We start from the raw sequence: 14,318 nt of genomic DNA, 5'->3' as shown, positions 1-14,318 counted from the left end.
AGAATTCCCGGGGCAAAAGATACACACGTAGGGCAGGCTTTGAGCTGGTGCCAGTGGCTCTCCCAAAGGCCTTTCCTGCCTCTCTGCTCCCTGATAAACCACTAAAGAGTCTTGGGATGAATCAGCCACCAGACCTGATAAACAAGCCAGCCTGCCACTCTTGCTGTTTGCTGCAAGTTAGAGGGAGGGGAACTCCCTTGGGTCCCACCCAGGTCCTGGGATTCCAGAGCACAGGACCAGGCACCTTTGTACCCCTGCCCCCACCGCCCGGCCCTACCCTGCTCTCCCCGCCCTGTGCCGGGCGGAGCCTGCTGCCAAGGCGGCAATTCACAGCCGGCCCATGCGCCAGGCCGGAGTGGAGCCCAGGGGGGCCCTGGGCCGGGCAATGAGGATGCTGCTGACCCTCCTGGCTGTGGGGTCCCTGGCCGGTGAGTGCCCCCTGCCCTGTGTTACACGCCCCCCACCCCCAAAGCCCACCATGAGGGTGGCCTCCCTCGCCCGGTGCAGCCCCACACCTGGCCAGTTTCATTTTCTTCCCTGCTTGGGCTGACTGGGTTTTCCTGGAGTGGCAGATGACCAGCTCAGGTGGCTGGGGAGGACGAGAGGTGGCTGGGACCCTGGGTTCTTCCAGGGACTCAATCTGGGGGTATATGGCCAGCTGTCTGACCTGGGGTGCCAGGTCTCCTGACTCCAATGGACAGATGACCAGCCTGGGAAGGCAGTGTCCTTTGACCCCCTCATGGGTCTAGTAGGAGCCACTCTTGCTCTGCTCTGACGGGAGGGGAGCAGGGGGTGCCAGCTGGGTGAGTCAGGTTCAGCTTCTGTCTCTCTGCAGCCCCTGGCTGGCTCTGAGTGGGCATTTCCTCCCAGAGCGGCCTGGTGAGCTACACTATGGGCCTCAAGACACCAGGGCCCCTTGAAGACAGGTCTAGTGGGCATTGCTGTCAAATCCAATAAAGTGGGCTTTGGGGTTCATCACTGAGGAGGACTTGACTGACCCAGGGAAGTGTCTCTGGATAGAGTGCGGTCCTGATGGGAAAAGGGAGGTCTGGCTCCATGAGGCCCCTCGTGCTCCAGCACAGGATGAGGCCCGTGGAGGGACAGGAGCTGCCCCCTCTGTCGCTGTCCCCGGCCAGTGCTGACGGGATCTTTGCAGCTTCCAGTCTGAGCACCACTGGCAAGAGCTGGGCGCTCTCCAGCTGGGGAGATTTGCCGCAGCCTCTAGACGCTCCAAAACACGTTCCTCTAGGCCCACCCATTCTGGTGGGAAGCTCTGGAGCTCCAGGGCCTTGAAGATGCAAGAAAAAGCCAGAGAAGACTGTTGGGGTCGGGGGTCGGGGGTCAAGGGTCAAGGGTCAGTGGCCTTCTCTGCAGACTGGGCCCCTCCCGAGTCCAGGCACTGGAGCTGACTCCTCTGCGTGTGATTTGTCGTTTGTGTTTTTCCTTGGCTTTGCTGCCAGTTGATCTATCGATTTTCCACACGGATGTGAAAAGTTGCTTTTTCATTGCCAGCGGTCAGCCGGGCTCTGTGCAGCAGGTCTCCCGGTCCCACTGCGCAGACTTTCAACCAGGAAGTGCAGAAGAATGACGGCTGTGGGGAGGAAAGGGGGCCCGCGGGGTGGGAGGAGAGGGTGGGCCCTGTTACCCCGACGCCCCCTAAAGAGGGGCCAGCCAAGGGCCACCCGCCCCACTCCAGGAAACCAACTTCACCTCCCTCTCAAAAGCAGCACCGACCTTCACCCAGCCCCAGCCGCCAGCTCCCCTACACAGCCAGCAGCCTGGGACATGGACCCAACAACGACCTTTCCTACTGCAGCCTCTGACTTAACCACCAGGGGAGGCTGAGCCCACCCACAGACCACCGCCCTCAAATCACACCCTCTCTCCTGCCCTTGGCCCCACCTGCCAGGGTGCACTGCGCAGGTCTGGGCCCCTTCCTCAGCTGCAGCCCCAGCCCTGAATCCACACACTCTGTCGCTGAGCTAAACTCCCACTCTCTATTGTGAACTTTTTTTTTTTTTTTTTTTTTTTTGGTGGTACTGGGGTTCCTGGAAGCCCTTCTACCTCCTGGCTACACTCCCAGACCTATTTTTATTTTTATATTTTTATTTGGAAACAGGGTCTCTTAAGCCAGCGAGGCTGGCTTCGAACAAGCGTGATCCTCCTGTCTCCGCCTCCCAAGCGCAGGGATTACACGCGTGCGCCACCACGCCCGGCTATTGTGAACTATTTAGAAGCCATCTCATCCCTCTCGTCTCCAGCATCCTCCCTAAACCCCGTCATTTTCCCAGGGGCTCAAATCACTAAAGCCATTCACCCCCATAGTAAAGGGTGACCAGGGCAGCCCCTTCCACACGGTGGGCCCCCTGCTTTCCCTTGTCCCTTCCCCTCAGACTCAACACATACATAGGACCTACTGCGAGCTAAACACCTTCCCAGGCACCGCCCCACTAGATCCACTCCACAAACAGCCTAGCATTGTGATGAGTGCTGCAGGCTCTGTCACAGGTCGGCTGGGGCGCGGGGCAACAGCCCTCCGCTCGCCTCCGCTTGCCCCGTCTGTGGAATGGGGTGGCAGTGGTAACCATCACATAGGCTGCCTTGCGGGTTCAGCAAAGGGAGAGGCCGCCCACACTCACTCCCATCTTAGAGAAACTGAGGTGGGATTGCTTGGACAGTGTCCCCGAGGCTGCCCGCCCCGTGTGCGGCCTCCGCCAATGTCCTGCCCCACTGTGAAGTCTGAGTGTGGGAGCCCCTTTGCCTTCGAAGGACCGGCGTGCTGGGGGAGCGGGCGGGGGGCTGGGGAAATGCCAGGATGCACACGCGGCGCCCCCACCTTTGTGCAAAGTGGCTAACTTTGGGCAAGTTGCTTCTTTGGCATTTCGGGTGAAGATCTCTAGAATAAGAGTCAGGACGCCAAGCTCAGATGGTGTCAGAAAGTGACTGAGAGGGAACGTGTCAGCCGGGATGGGAGCGTCAGGGCCCCTCAAACACTGCTGGCGAGGACTTAAGATGGTGCAGCCGCTTTGGAAAACAGCCTGGCAGTTCTTGAAAAAAGTAAGCATAAGGCCGGGCAGGGGGTGACTCCTGGCATCCCAGTATTCGGGAGGTTGAGGTAGGATGGCAGGCTCAAGGTCAGCGTGTGGTAATTTAGTGAGATCCTGTTTCAAAATAAAAAGGGCTGGGGTATAGCTCAGAGGTGGAATATTCCTGGGTTCAATCCCTAGTACCAGCAAAAAATTTTTAAAAAGTTAAGCATTCACGAAGCCCTGGGTTCCATCCCCAGCACTAAAAAAATAAAAATAAAAAGTTAAACATGGAGTTATCCAGCAATTCCATGCTAGAAGTCTACCCAAGGAAATTGAAAACATAGCCACTTAAAATTTCTGCATCATTATCCACAGCAGCCCCAAAGTAAAAGCAGTCCACATGTCCACCGATTGGTCAACGGATACACAAAATGTGATATACTCACATGATACCGTATGGATAGACCTTGAAAACATCAGGCTGAAGGAAAAAAATATGCCAGACACAAAAAGAAGTCAAGACTCTACAGAAATGGAAAGTCCAGAATAGGAAAGACCACAGAGACAGAAACAGAGCGCCAGGGACTGGGCCAGAGGGGGCTACAAAGGGCCGCTAGCGGCTATGACGTTTCTCTGGGGGTGATAGGGTGTTCTAGAAGTAGACAGTAAGATGGTTCCTCAACGTTGTGAATACACTCAGAAACTGCTGAATAAAAAGACTTTAAAATGGTGGGTTTTTATTTTTTATTGGTGCATTATATTCATACATCATATTGGGGTAAAGAACTTGTGTGTACAGACATGTACACATCGCTGAATTAACCCCTACCCAATCCCCACCCCAGTCCCTCCCCGTCCCTCCCTCCCTTGCTTAGTGGTTGACTTCGATATGTTTAAGTACATTGTGTGTTTTAGAGATTTTCCTCTTCCCCCCTCCCATCCTCTCATTTAGGTTGTCTTGTTTGCTCCTCTATAGGATCTCCTTTTTCATCTAGAGTTCCTCCTATGACCCATTTCTCCTTAGCTTTCGCATATTAGGGAAAGCATCCGATTTCTTATTTTTTATGACTGACTAATCTCACTTAGCATAATTCACCATAGCCAATCTATGGAACCAGCCAAGATGTCCATCAATAGATGAATGGATTACAAAACTGTGGGATATGTACACAATGGAATTTTACTTAGCCATTAAAAAAAACTCAATTACATCATTTTCAGGGAAATGGATGGAACTGGAAGACATTATGCTAAAATGGTGTTTTTTCTGGGGTGTGAGTTACAGCTGAATAGGAAGCAGGAGAGATTGAGAGCGGGCGAGGCGGGGGGCAGCGGGGTGCCAGTCTGCACCCCCTCGCATTGGAATGTGGGGGCCGTGGAGGCCGGAGTCTGGAGCCGGGGCTCTCCCGCAGCATGGAGCATTCTCTATTGTGAACTCTTTAGGGCCGCCTCATCCCTGCTGTCAACTCCATCCTCCCCAAACCGGTCCTCTCTCAGGGGCTCAGATCACTAAAGCCATTACCCCCATACTAAAGGGCAGACAGGGCCGCGGTTCATCCCATTCCCACCCTCCCGCAGCCCAGGAGGAAACCACCAATCTCCTTCAACACGTGAAATTCCAGTCCAGCAACTTTGAAAACATCCTGGCGTGGGATGGTGGGACAGAGAGCACCCCGGACACGACCTACAGCGTGGAGTACAAGACGTGAGCACCCGCCTCGCCCTGCCCAGGCTCCCTCCCCGCCAGCCCTCCGGTCCAGAGCGCCCTCTGGCCCAGGCCCGGCCTAGGTCCACAGACCTGGGGTCCTTCCTGGCCCTGCCACCTTGTCTTGTGGCAAGTCACCTGTCCTCTCTGAGCCTCAGTTTCCTCCTCTGTAAAATGGGGGTAACAGAGCTTGCCTCAAAGGGCTATGACGAGTCAGGCACAATGGTGCACGCCTGTCATCCCAATACTTGGGAGGCTGAGACAGGAGGACCGCAGGCTGGAGGCCAGCCTCAGCTACCTTGTGAGACCCTGTTTTAAAAACAAAAATAAAAAATAAAAAGGGCTGGGGGTGTAAGTGGGAGGTAGAACGCCCCTGGGTTCCATCCCCAGTACTACAAAAAGGCCCTGGTGACCCTGAGACCAGAGAGTGCGTGTGGTGTCCAGCTCACCACGCACACTTCCAACCCTCGGGCACGTTTTAGATCTTTGGGCCTCAGCTTCTTATCTGAAAAAGAGAGAAAATAGCGTCCACACCCCGAAGGGTCACTGTGAGCGGTGGCCGAGGTCCCCGGGCCTGGGGCGCAGAGCGTGCTCAGTCAATATTGGAGGTGGTTATCGTTGGTAGTAAGCCCTGGCCCTGCCCCTGCCCGCCGCAGGTACGGAGAGAGCGGCTGGCTGCCCAAGGCCGGCTGCCAGAGGGTCACGCGCAAATCCTGCAACCTGACCCTGGAGACCGGCAACATGACCGAGCAGTACTACGCCAGGGTCACCGCCGTCGGCCCCCGAGGCCGGTCGGCCACCAAGATGACCGACAGGTTCAGCCCGCTGCATCACAGTGAGTGGGGCGCCTCAGCCCGGGCGGTCCTGGGGTGGGGGTTCCCCCTGTGGAGCGGGCCGAGGGCTCTGCGTTCCAGGTACGCTGGGGGTGTGGCTTTGGGGAGGGTGACGGATGTGTCATGGAGTCCTCAGTCATCGACATGCCCAGCACTGTTACTGCCAATAGACTAGAGGGAGGACGTCCCTGGCAGACGCGAGGCGGGGACGCCGGGGGGGGGGGGGGGCTGGGATGCACGGCCCACCAGGGGTTCTTCCCGTCCACCCCGGGGACCGAGCTGCTTGCGGGCCTCACCTCGACTTCGCTGACGCACTCAGGAGCGCTCTGGCCGTGAAGCGGGAGAGAGGAGACGCAGTGACACCTCGCCGTCCAGGCGCCCTCGGACCCCGCTGGCCCTTCTCATTTTCCTCTCCTTCCTCTCAGCTACCATCAAACCTCCCGATGTGACCTGTATCCCCAAAGTGAGATCCATCCAGATGATTATCCATCCCAGCCCCACGCCCATCCGCGCAGGGGACGGCCGCCAGCTGACCCTGGAGGACATCTTCCAGGAGGTGTTGTACCACGCAGAACTTCAAGTCAACCGCACCTACCAGATGGTAAATGCAGGCTGCACCCTGGGCTTGCCTGGGAAACCTCTTCCTTCTCAGTTACATCTATGTTGCTCCAGGTAGAAAGGGGTGTGTTACATAAAAGAGCATCACGCGAAACATGACCACTGGCAGGCTCCTTGAAGCCTAGTGGACAGCACGGACCACAACCTCCCTCTCGTAGGCTCACATACCCACTAGCATGCTAAAGTCCTGCAGAGCCAAGCCTCCAGTTTCAAACTGTTTCATACAACTTTTCTCTAATTTGTTTGACTGGGGAAAAATGTTTTCCCCATAATATAGATTTGAATTAATTATCTTCTCACATCCCGATAAACCGCTTCTATTGACACCCGCAGGTGTTCGCTATAGAAAATGCTGGAGTCGCTGTCTACTGTTGCAATTCTTTTGGCTTCTTCTCCACTATTTGCAGAAACTATACACAGAAAGTGTCTTAAGATGAGTGATAAGGGCCGGGCGTGGTGGCGCACGCTTGTAATCCCAGTACTTGGGAGGCTGAGGCTGGAGGATCACAGGTTTGCTACCAGTCTCAGCAACTTATGAGGCCCTCTGCAACTTAGTGAGACCCTGTTTCCAAATAAAGAATAAAATAGGCTGAGGGTATTACTCTGAGATAGAATGCCCCTGGGTTCAATCCCATTACCACCAAAAAAAAAAAGAGTCATAAAACAAAAGCATAAATTATCAAAAGATATGTCGATATTTTTCACGTGTTCAGAAAATATGTGACATTTTCCCCCAGGAAGCGCCACTAATCCACTAATTGGATTGAATGAGTCATCACTGTTGTACTCTAGTTCCCAGTGCGGAGAGTTGAGTAAACAGAGGCTCAGAGAGAGTAAGTCACCTGCTCAAGCTAATAATAATAGGGTCGGCCGGATTCGAGTCCAGGTCTGTTCAAAGCCCACATTTCTCCTGCCTACACCGCCCACCATGATCAGGGAGAGAAGGGGGGAAGGAGCGGGCATCTGGGAAAGCTCAAAACTGCCCAGTTTGGCTGGCATACGGAGACTTGTAAAGCAGTTTCTCAAAACATGGTCCCAAGACTGAAGGCGTCTGTGGAAGGTGCAGCTCCTCGGCCCCCACCGGTCTTCTCAGTCAGATAGCTGTGTCTCTGAAACCTGATCTTAGTGATCATTCCTGGCGCTTCTCCCTCACGTTGAGGTGGGCGATAGACCTGCAGAGGCTGCCGGGAGCCTAGAGAGGAGGTCTGGGGTGGTGGAGGGGGGAATTTTTATTTACCTTCAGTAGTCAGGGAGAGCAATCCGAGATTATTGAGCGGGAAGGCACCTTATCACAGCTGGCCTTGGTAAACATTTGGGGCTTGGCTAAATATTTCATTATTATTAATTTCTAATTTAATTCCATTTGTGGTCAGTGAACACGCTCTGTACGCTTTCAGTCCTTTTAAATTTACGGAGGTTTGTTTTATGGCCCGGTATATGGCAGGCCTTGGTGAGTGTTCCACGGGTACTTGAAGGCAATGTGCGTTGACAGGTGTTTGGTGGAGTGCCCTACAATTATCAATTAGGAAAAGACGGCTAACCAGGAGTGGGCTGTTCAGATCTTCTGTGTCTTTCTTGATCTGGGGAAGGGTGTTTCTTATTATCCTTTTAGTTGTTGGGAGTATTAAACACTTCTCCCCTTTAATTTTGTGTGCTTTTTTCTTTCATGAGTTTTGAAACTTGAGAATAAAGGAGGTGGGCGAGTGCAAGGCGGAGCTGCAGGCTGAGCCACTAGCCTCTGTTGGGGCCGCCGGTGGGTCAGTCTACCAGTCTACTCCGAGTAGAAAGTAGCCCAGGAGGAGGGCGAGCCGGCCCGTGCGTGGGCTCCAGGTGGAGACTGGCGCGCAAGAGGATTCACTCGGGTTCTCTGTCCAATTCAGCACCTGGGTGGAAAGCAGAGGGAATACGAATTCTTTGGCCTGACCCCTGACACGGAGTTCCTGGGGACCATCGGGATTTTGGTTCAACCCTGGTCCAAGGAGAGCGCCCCCTATGTGTGCCGGGTGAAGACGCTGCCGGGTGAGTGGGGGGGAGACCTGTGGAGGGAGTTACCCCATCCCCCCTCCTGCAAATGAGGCTGGCCCGGCGCTCTGAGGAGCCAGGGAAGGTTATGGATGTGTTATTAAGGTCCGTCTTTGTTTATCCGTGGCTGAGTTATTGGATGGGTTGTCATGGAGAATGCCCAATTCCCCCCCCCCCCCCAGCCTGTGTCTGAAGTTCCTCTCTCTGGCCGGCTTTGTGTGTATCCTGGCAAAGCAAACTCAGCTCAGTATTAACCGAGGTGATATATACTGGGGGAAACCTGCAGGGGGGGAGAGCAGAGAAGATCAAAGGATCCCTTGATGTCTGCCAGAGCCAAATGATGGTGCTGACGGGCATTTCTGTGACGCTAACCGAGGACCATGCACCATGGGTTTTTGTTTGTTTGTTTGTGGTACTGGGGATGGAACCCAGGGGCATTCTACCTCTGAGCTAAACCCCCAGCCCTATTTTTTTATTCTTTATTTTGAAACAGGGTGTCCCTGAGTTGCAAAGGGGCCTCACTAAGTAGCTGAGGCTGTCTGTGAACCGCAATCTTCCAGTCTCAGCCTCCCAAATGCTGGGATTACAAGTGCGTCCCACTATGCCTGGCTAACACTGATCTTTTTAAGACTATACCTTTTTTTGTATAAATCACACATCTTCATGAGTGTTTTTTGCTGACATTTGGGAAGTACCTTATCCTCAAAAGCATAATATATTCAAAACAATTCCTTTTGGGTGTGATGGCACATACCTGTAATCCTAGTACCTGGGAGTCTGAGACAGGAGGATCACAGGTCCAAGGCCAGCCTCAGCAGATGAGCAAGGCCCTCTGTAACTTAGTGAGACCTTGTTTAAAAATAAAAATAGGGCTGGGAGTATAACTCAGAGGTAGAATGCCCCTGAGTCCAATACCAAATAACACACACACACACACACACACTCATCCTACCATTTATTAACAACTATTGCCAAGAATTGTGTCAAATGCTTTAGGTATATTGTTTAATCTTTATGATTACATATATTACTTAGCCTTTCAAACAATCTTGCAAGCTGGGTAGCATCACCCCCATTTAACAGAGAAGGAACATTGGCTCAGAAAGGTTAAGGACCTGACCCATGACCACACAGCTGGACAGCTGGTCCCTCCCCTGCACTGCCTCCTCGTTTCCATTTCAGAGGCTACATCCTGTCCTTGGCCCTGTGTCCTGGAGTCTGCTTTACCCCAGAGCCCAGAATCCCCCCTTCATCTCCTTCAGGATGTCTGAAAGGGTCACAGAGCCTCGTCCCAGCATCTCGGGGCCAGAAAGGGTGAACGCTTGTCTCACCCTGTATATTAATTTACAGATGAGAAACCCAAGGCACTGCTGTGTCTCGGGATGAGCTTGGGAGTTGTACAGTCACCGTGGCTTCTCCACTGAAGAGGTGTGACCTTGGGCAAGTCTCCAGGACTCGGCTTTGTTGTCTGTAGGCAGGGAGCATCTGTATTCCTCTCTTGTCTTGTGGTGTGCTAGGATGACACAGAGCACCCGGCACCCTGCAGCTGGGAAGAGCTCAACAACCATGGCAACCATTAATAATCATAGACCAGAGAGAACCACGAAGCAGGGAGGATGCTCGGCATGCCAAAGGCTGGGCCAGCCTCTAATTTTCCCCAGAGGGTGTTATTATCCCAACCTGCCTGCCCGTGAGTGAGAGGGCGTATGGAAAATACATCAAGCTGGGGGATATTCCAGTCCCTATTCTGTCCCAGTACAAGGGCAGAATTTCCACTAATGCTAAGCATGTCTATAGAGACATCCAGGTCATATCTCCTCCCTGGAGCAGCAGCAGGGGCATCATGTAATGGGAACGGAGCATAACTGCAGTGGGAAGCTGACCCAGAGAGGCCTGAGCCGCCCAGGCTCACAGGAGAGGCTCAGAGGGCCCCTGGGTCCCCGCCATTGCCAAGCCCACCACAGTAGTGAAGATTCATCACACTGAGTCCGCACGCGGGTCAGGAAGGGAAAGAGGGTGACGTGGAGGGTCAGGACTCCTGGATAAGGCAGACTCAGCTTTACAAACGCCCTGACCACCTCCTCCCTCCTGAGTCCACCCAAGCCACCTGGGACTGCTGCCGGCGCAAGTTATATAATATATGCAATCATAAAGAGTAAACAATATACCCAAAGCATTTGACACAGTTCTTTTTTTTTTTTTTTTTTTTTTTTTTTTTGGTGGTACTAGGGGTAGAACCCAGGGACTTTTCTACCTCCAGGCTACACCTCTGACTTATTTTTTATACTTTATTTGAAAACAGGGTGTCACCAAGTTGCTGAGAACCTCACTAAGTAGCTGAGGCTGGCTTTGAACCTATGTGATCCTCCTGTCTCAGCCTCCCAAGCACAGGGATTACAAGCGTGTGCCACCACGCCCAGCTACTGGCTATTGACACAATTCTTGATAATAGTTTTTAATAAATGGTAGGATGAGTGCGTGCGTGCGTGTGTGCGTGTGTGTGTGTGTGTGTGTGTGTGTGTGTTGTTGGGAATTGGACCTAGGGCATTCTACCTCTGAGTTATACCCCCAGCCCTATTATTTTGAAACAAGGTCTCATTAAGTTGCAGAGGGCTTGCCAAACTGCTGAGGCTGGCCTTGAACCTGTGCTCCTCTTATCTCAGACTCCCAAGTACTAGGATTACAGGTGTGCGCTATCACGTCCAACGGGAATTATTTTGAATATACTATGTTTTTTTAAGGATAAGCACAGGAGCCCTGGCTGCCCCTTCCTTCCCTCTTAGAAAGGGAGGAGCCTTCCCAGGCTCCCTTCCTGAGTGCGCTCTTCCCTGATACTCAGCTTCTGGCTCTGGCGGGGAGGACAGGCCCTCTTGCTACCTCTCCTTCCCCCGGCGCTGACCCCCAACCCCCAGAGCACTGTGCCTGTCCCCACCAATCGGAAGCCATAGAGCGAAGGCTCCATCTGGATCCTGCGGCCTTCTGAGTACCCAGGACCCTGAAATCCCTGTCCAGAGGGCCTGAGTCTGCCTGGGGTGTCCGCAGACCTCTTCCTCGGGTCCTTCCTCATGAGGGGGGACGCTGCTCACATGCAGACTCGTGCCCCAAGCGTGACCAGCAGGTGGCTATTTGTGGGGGCACGAATGTGAGCCGGGACCTAGTGTGCACGGGCTTGAGGCCGCCGGCGGCGTGGGATAGAGGTCAGCCTGGCTGGGGCTGCGGGGTGCTCCCCTCCACTCCTCAGACAAGAGCCCAAGAATTCTAAATTCACACCCAGCGTTCCAGGTTTTTATGAAAAGCATAGGATAGATTTGATGTAAACATGTAGAGACTGGTTTCTAAATCCAGTCATTTTCTTGCGGGCTGCGGTGGGCCCTGAAGGCCTTTCCCCACGGGGGGCCGCGGGGTCACAGCCCGCCAGCCTCACACTCCCCTGTCCCCCCAGACCACACGTGGGCCTACTCCTTCTCGGGCGCCATCCTCTTCTCCATGGGCTTCTTCGCTGCTGTGCTCTGCTACCTCAGCTACAGATACGTCACCAAGCCGCCCGCGCCTCCCAGCTCGCTGGTGAGTCGTCCCCGTGGGGCAGGAGGGAGGTGTCCAGGGGAGGCCAGGGTCCCTGGGTCTCCCCAGAGTGCAGGGACCCACGCATGAAGCAGCTTTGCCCTGCTTTTCTCCAGGGCAGCTCACGGTCCTGCTTTGATGCCAGGGCCTGGCAGGTCTCGGGGCACTTGAAGAGGGATAGGTGGGTGACCAGGAACTGTGGACATGGAACGGAACAGGTGCATGGAACGGAACAGGTGGTCATAGCATGTGCCTGCAATCCCAGCACTTGGGAGGCTGAGGCAGGAGGGTCAAAAGTTCGAGGCTAGCCTGGACAACGTAGCAAGACACTGTCTCAAAATGAAATTTAAAAGGCTGGGGATGTAGCTCAGCAGAGGAGTTTTGCCTGGCATGTATCAGTCTCCTGTACTGAAAATACTCTGTGTCTTATATGGCTTGAGAGCCACCAGGGGCAGGTGCGTGACAAAATTTGTGTGAGCAGTGGGGGCCCTTTGGGGGTCCTAGAGTTCAGGCCCCTCTAAATGGGCAGTCAAGCACTGTGCCAGTGGATTAAAGGCCAGTATTGTCTATCTTTACATTCTTTTAAGAGAAGTCAAAATTTTTGGCTATAATGTGAAATCCTAATTTTCCATCACTGACAATTAATTTTAAAGACATAAGCATTATGTAAGCCACACAAATCCCAGCAGCCCCAGCTGGCTGCCAGTGCTGCCCCGAACCCAACCTGGCCAGGGAAGAGGAGTCCCCGGGGCATTTTGATCAATGTTGAAGTCCAGATCAGCCATTGTCAGTGAAACTCTCAGGCTGCCCTGCTTCCCCACCCTTCCCTCTCTGATCCCTATAGACAGCCCCAGGAGCCAGGCAGCAGCCCAGGCCACCTCCAAGCAGCTCCAACTCTGGGTCTCCCACTTCCTGGGTTATCTACCTCCTGGGCCATCTACTTCCTGGGTTATCTGCCTCCTGGGCCATCTACTTCCTGGGTTATCTACCTCCTGGGCCATCTACTTCCTGGGTAATCTGCCTCCTGGGCCATCTACTTCCTGGGTTATCTGCCTCCTGGGCCATCTACTTCCTGGGTTATCTATATCCTGAGTCATCTACTTCCTGGGTTATTTACTTTCTGGGGAAACCAGAGCCTAAATCTATCTCCTAGCGATACCCAGACTGTCGACATGGCCCTCAGAAAAGGGTTGGGAACCCCCAACCCTCCTCAGAAGCATTTGCATTTAGAGAGGGGTCTCTAGGAAGTATGGGGGGGGCGTGTGCGCCCTGAAAGGGCCTCGTGCCTCCCTGTGGAGGGCCTGACCTCCCACATCACCACACGCCCAACTGTTGTCCTCTGCACAGAACGTCCAGCGAGTACTGACTTTCCAGCCGCTACGCTTCATCCAGGAGCACGTGCTGATCCCCGTCTTTGACCTCGGCGGTCCCAGTGGCCCAGCCCAGCCCGTGCAGTACTCCCAGGTCCTGGTCTCTGGGCCCAGGGAGCCCCCAGGAGCTGCACGGCTGCACAGCCTGCCTGAGATCGCCTACCTGGGGCAGTCGGACATCTCCATCCGCCAGCCCGCCAACGTGCCACCTCTCCAGACACACTCCCCAGTGACCTACACCCCAAGGGCTGACCCTGAAGTTGGGCGCCCCTCCTACGCACCCCAAGGGGCCCACGAACCTAAAGCCCCAATCTACGCTCCACAGACCACCTCTCAGGTCCAGCCTCCCTCCTACACCCCCCAGGCCACTCTGGATAGCTGGCCCACTGCCTATGGGGTCTGCATGGGGGGCTCTGGTGAAGCCTCTCCCCCAGGGACACTTCCAAGCCCCAAGCAGCTCAGGCACAAAGGTCAGCTCCAGAAAGAGGCTCCCGCTGGCAGCTGCATCTCCAGTGACCTTCCTCTGCAGGGAGTGGCCTCCTTGACTACGGGGGAGCCCCGAGAGGCAAAATCACCCCACCAGCCTCTGAAACTCTGCACAGACAGGGGGCCCGAGCTGGCTGTGCTCCACCACCGGGAGCCGGAACCGCAGTACCTGAGAGGCCCGCTCTCCCTGCTCTCCTCTGTCCAGATCGAAGGCCATCCCGTGTCCCTCCCCTTGCATGCTTCTTCCCTTCCGTGCTCCCCCTCGGACCCGGAGCCCAGTCCCTGGGGCCTGCTGGACTCCCTCATGTGTCCCAAAGACGAAGGACTGGTATGCAAGGCCGAGGCCCAAAGCCTGGCCCCTGGGACCTCAGAGCAGGAGCAGCCCACGGAGCTGGACTCCCTCTTCAAGGGCCTGGCCCTGACCGTGCAGTGGGAGCCCTGAGGAGGAGCAGAGCAGGCCCTGGCCTCCTCCCTCCCCACCTGGCATCACCACCCCAGCTGTCAGCCCCACACCCGGCCCAGGGCCCTGGAAAGAACCAGAGTAAGGAGCAATGGCCCTGAGAGCGAGGGCTCCAGCCAGAGGCGCCAGCTGTGCAAAACAGCAGAGTTTGCAGAGCCAGAGTGCGGGGAGGTTACGCAGGGCAACCTGCCAGACACGGGGCCCCAGCTCCCTGCACGGTTCGCTGGACTCCGG

The 14,318-nt window shown here is 54.8% G+C and overlaps 1 protein-coding gene across 1 annotated transcript; it reads left to right on the top strand.

The window, feature by feature from the left end:
• Nucleotides 1-385: 385 nt before the first annotated feature.
• Nucleotides 386-14,066, top strand: IL22RA1 (interleukin 22 receptor subunit alpha 1; the record flags this gene model as incomplete). Its single annotated transcript, XM_080691179.1, has 7 exons — nucleotides 386-428; nucleotides 4,608-4,734; nucleotides 5,391-5,569; nucleotides 5,993-6,168; nucleotides 8,066-8,204; nucleotides 11,650-11,771; nucleotides 13,116-14,066. 7 exons carry the CDS (start codon nucleotides 386-388, stop codon nucleotides 14,064-14,066), a joined length of 1,737 nt encoding a protein of 578 aa, XP_080547305.1.
• Between the last annotated feature and the right edge of the window lie 252 nt (nucleotides 14,067-14,318).

The sequence above is a fragment of the Muscardinus avellanarius genome (assembly GCF_963383645.1).
Source record: "Muscardinus avellanarius genome assembly, chromosome: 3".
Classification (NCBI taxonomy): domain Eukaryota; kingdom Metazoa; phylum Chordata; class Mammalia; order Rodentia; family Gliridae; genus Muscardinus; species Muscardinus avellanarius.
Note: the sequence above shows the minus strand (reverse complement) of the source record. Positions and strands in the feature narration are given on the sequence as shown.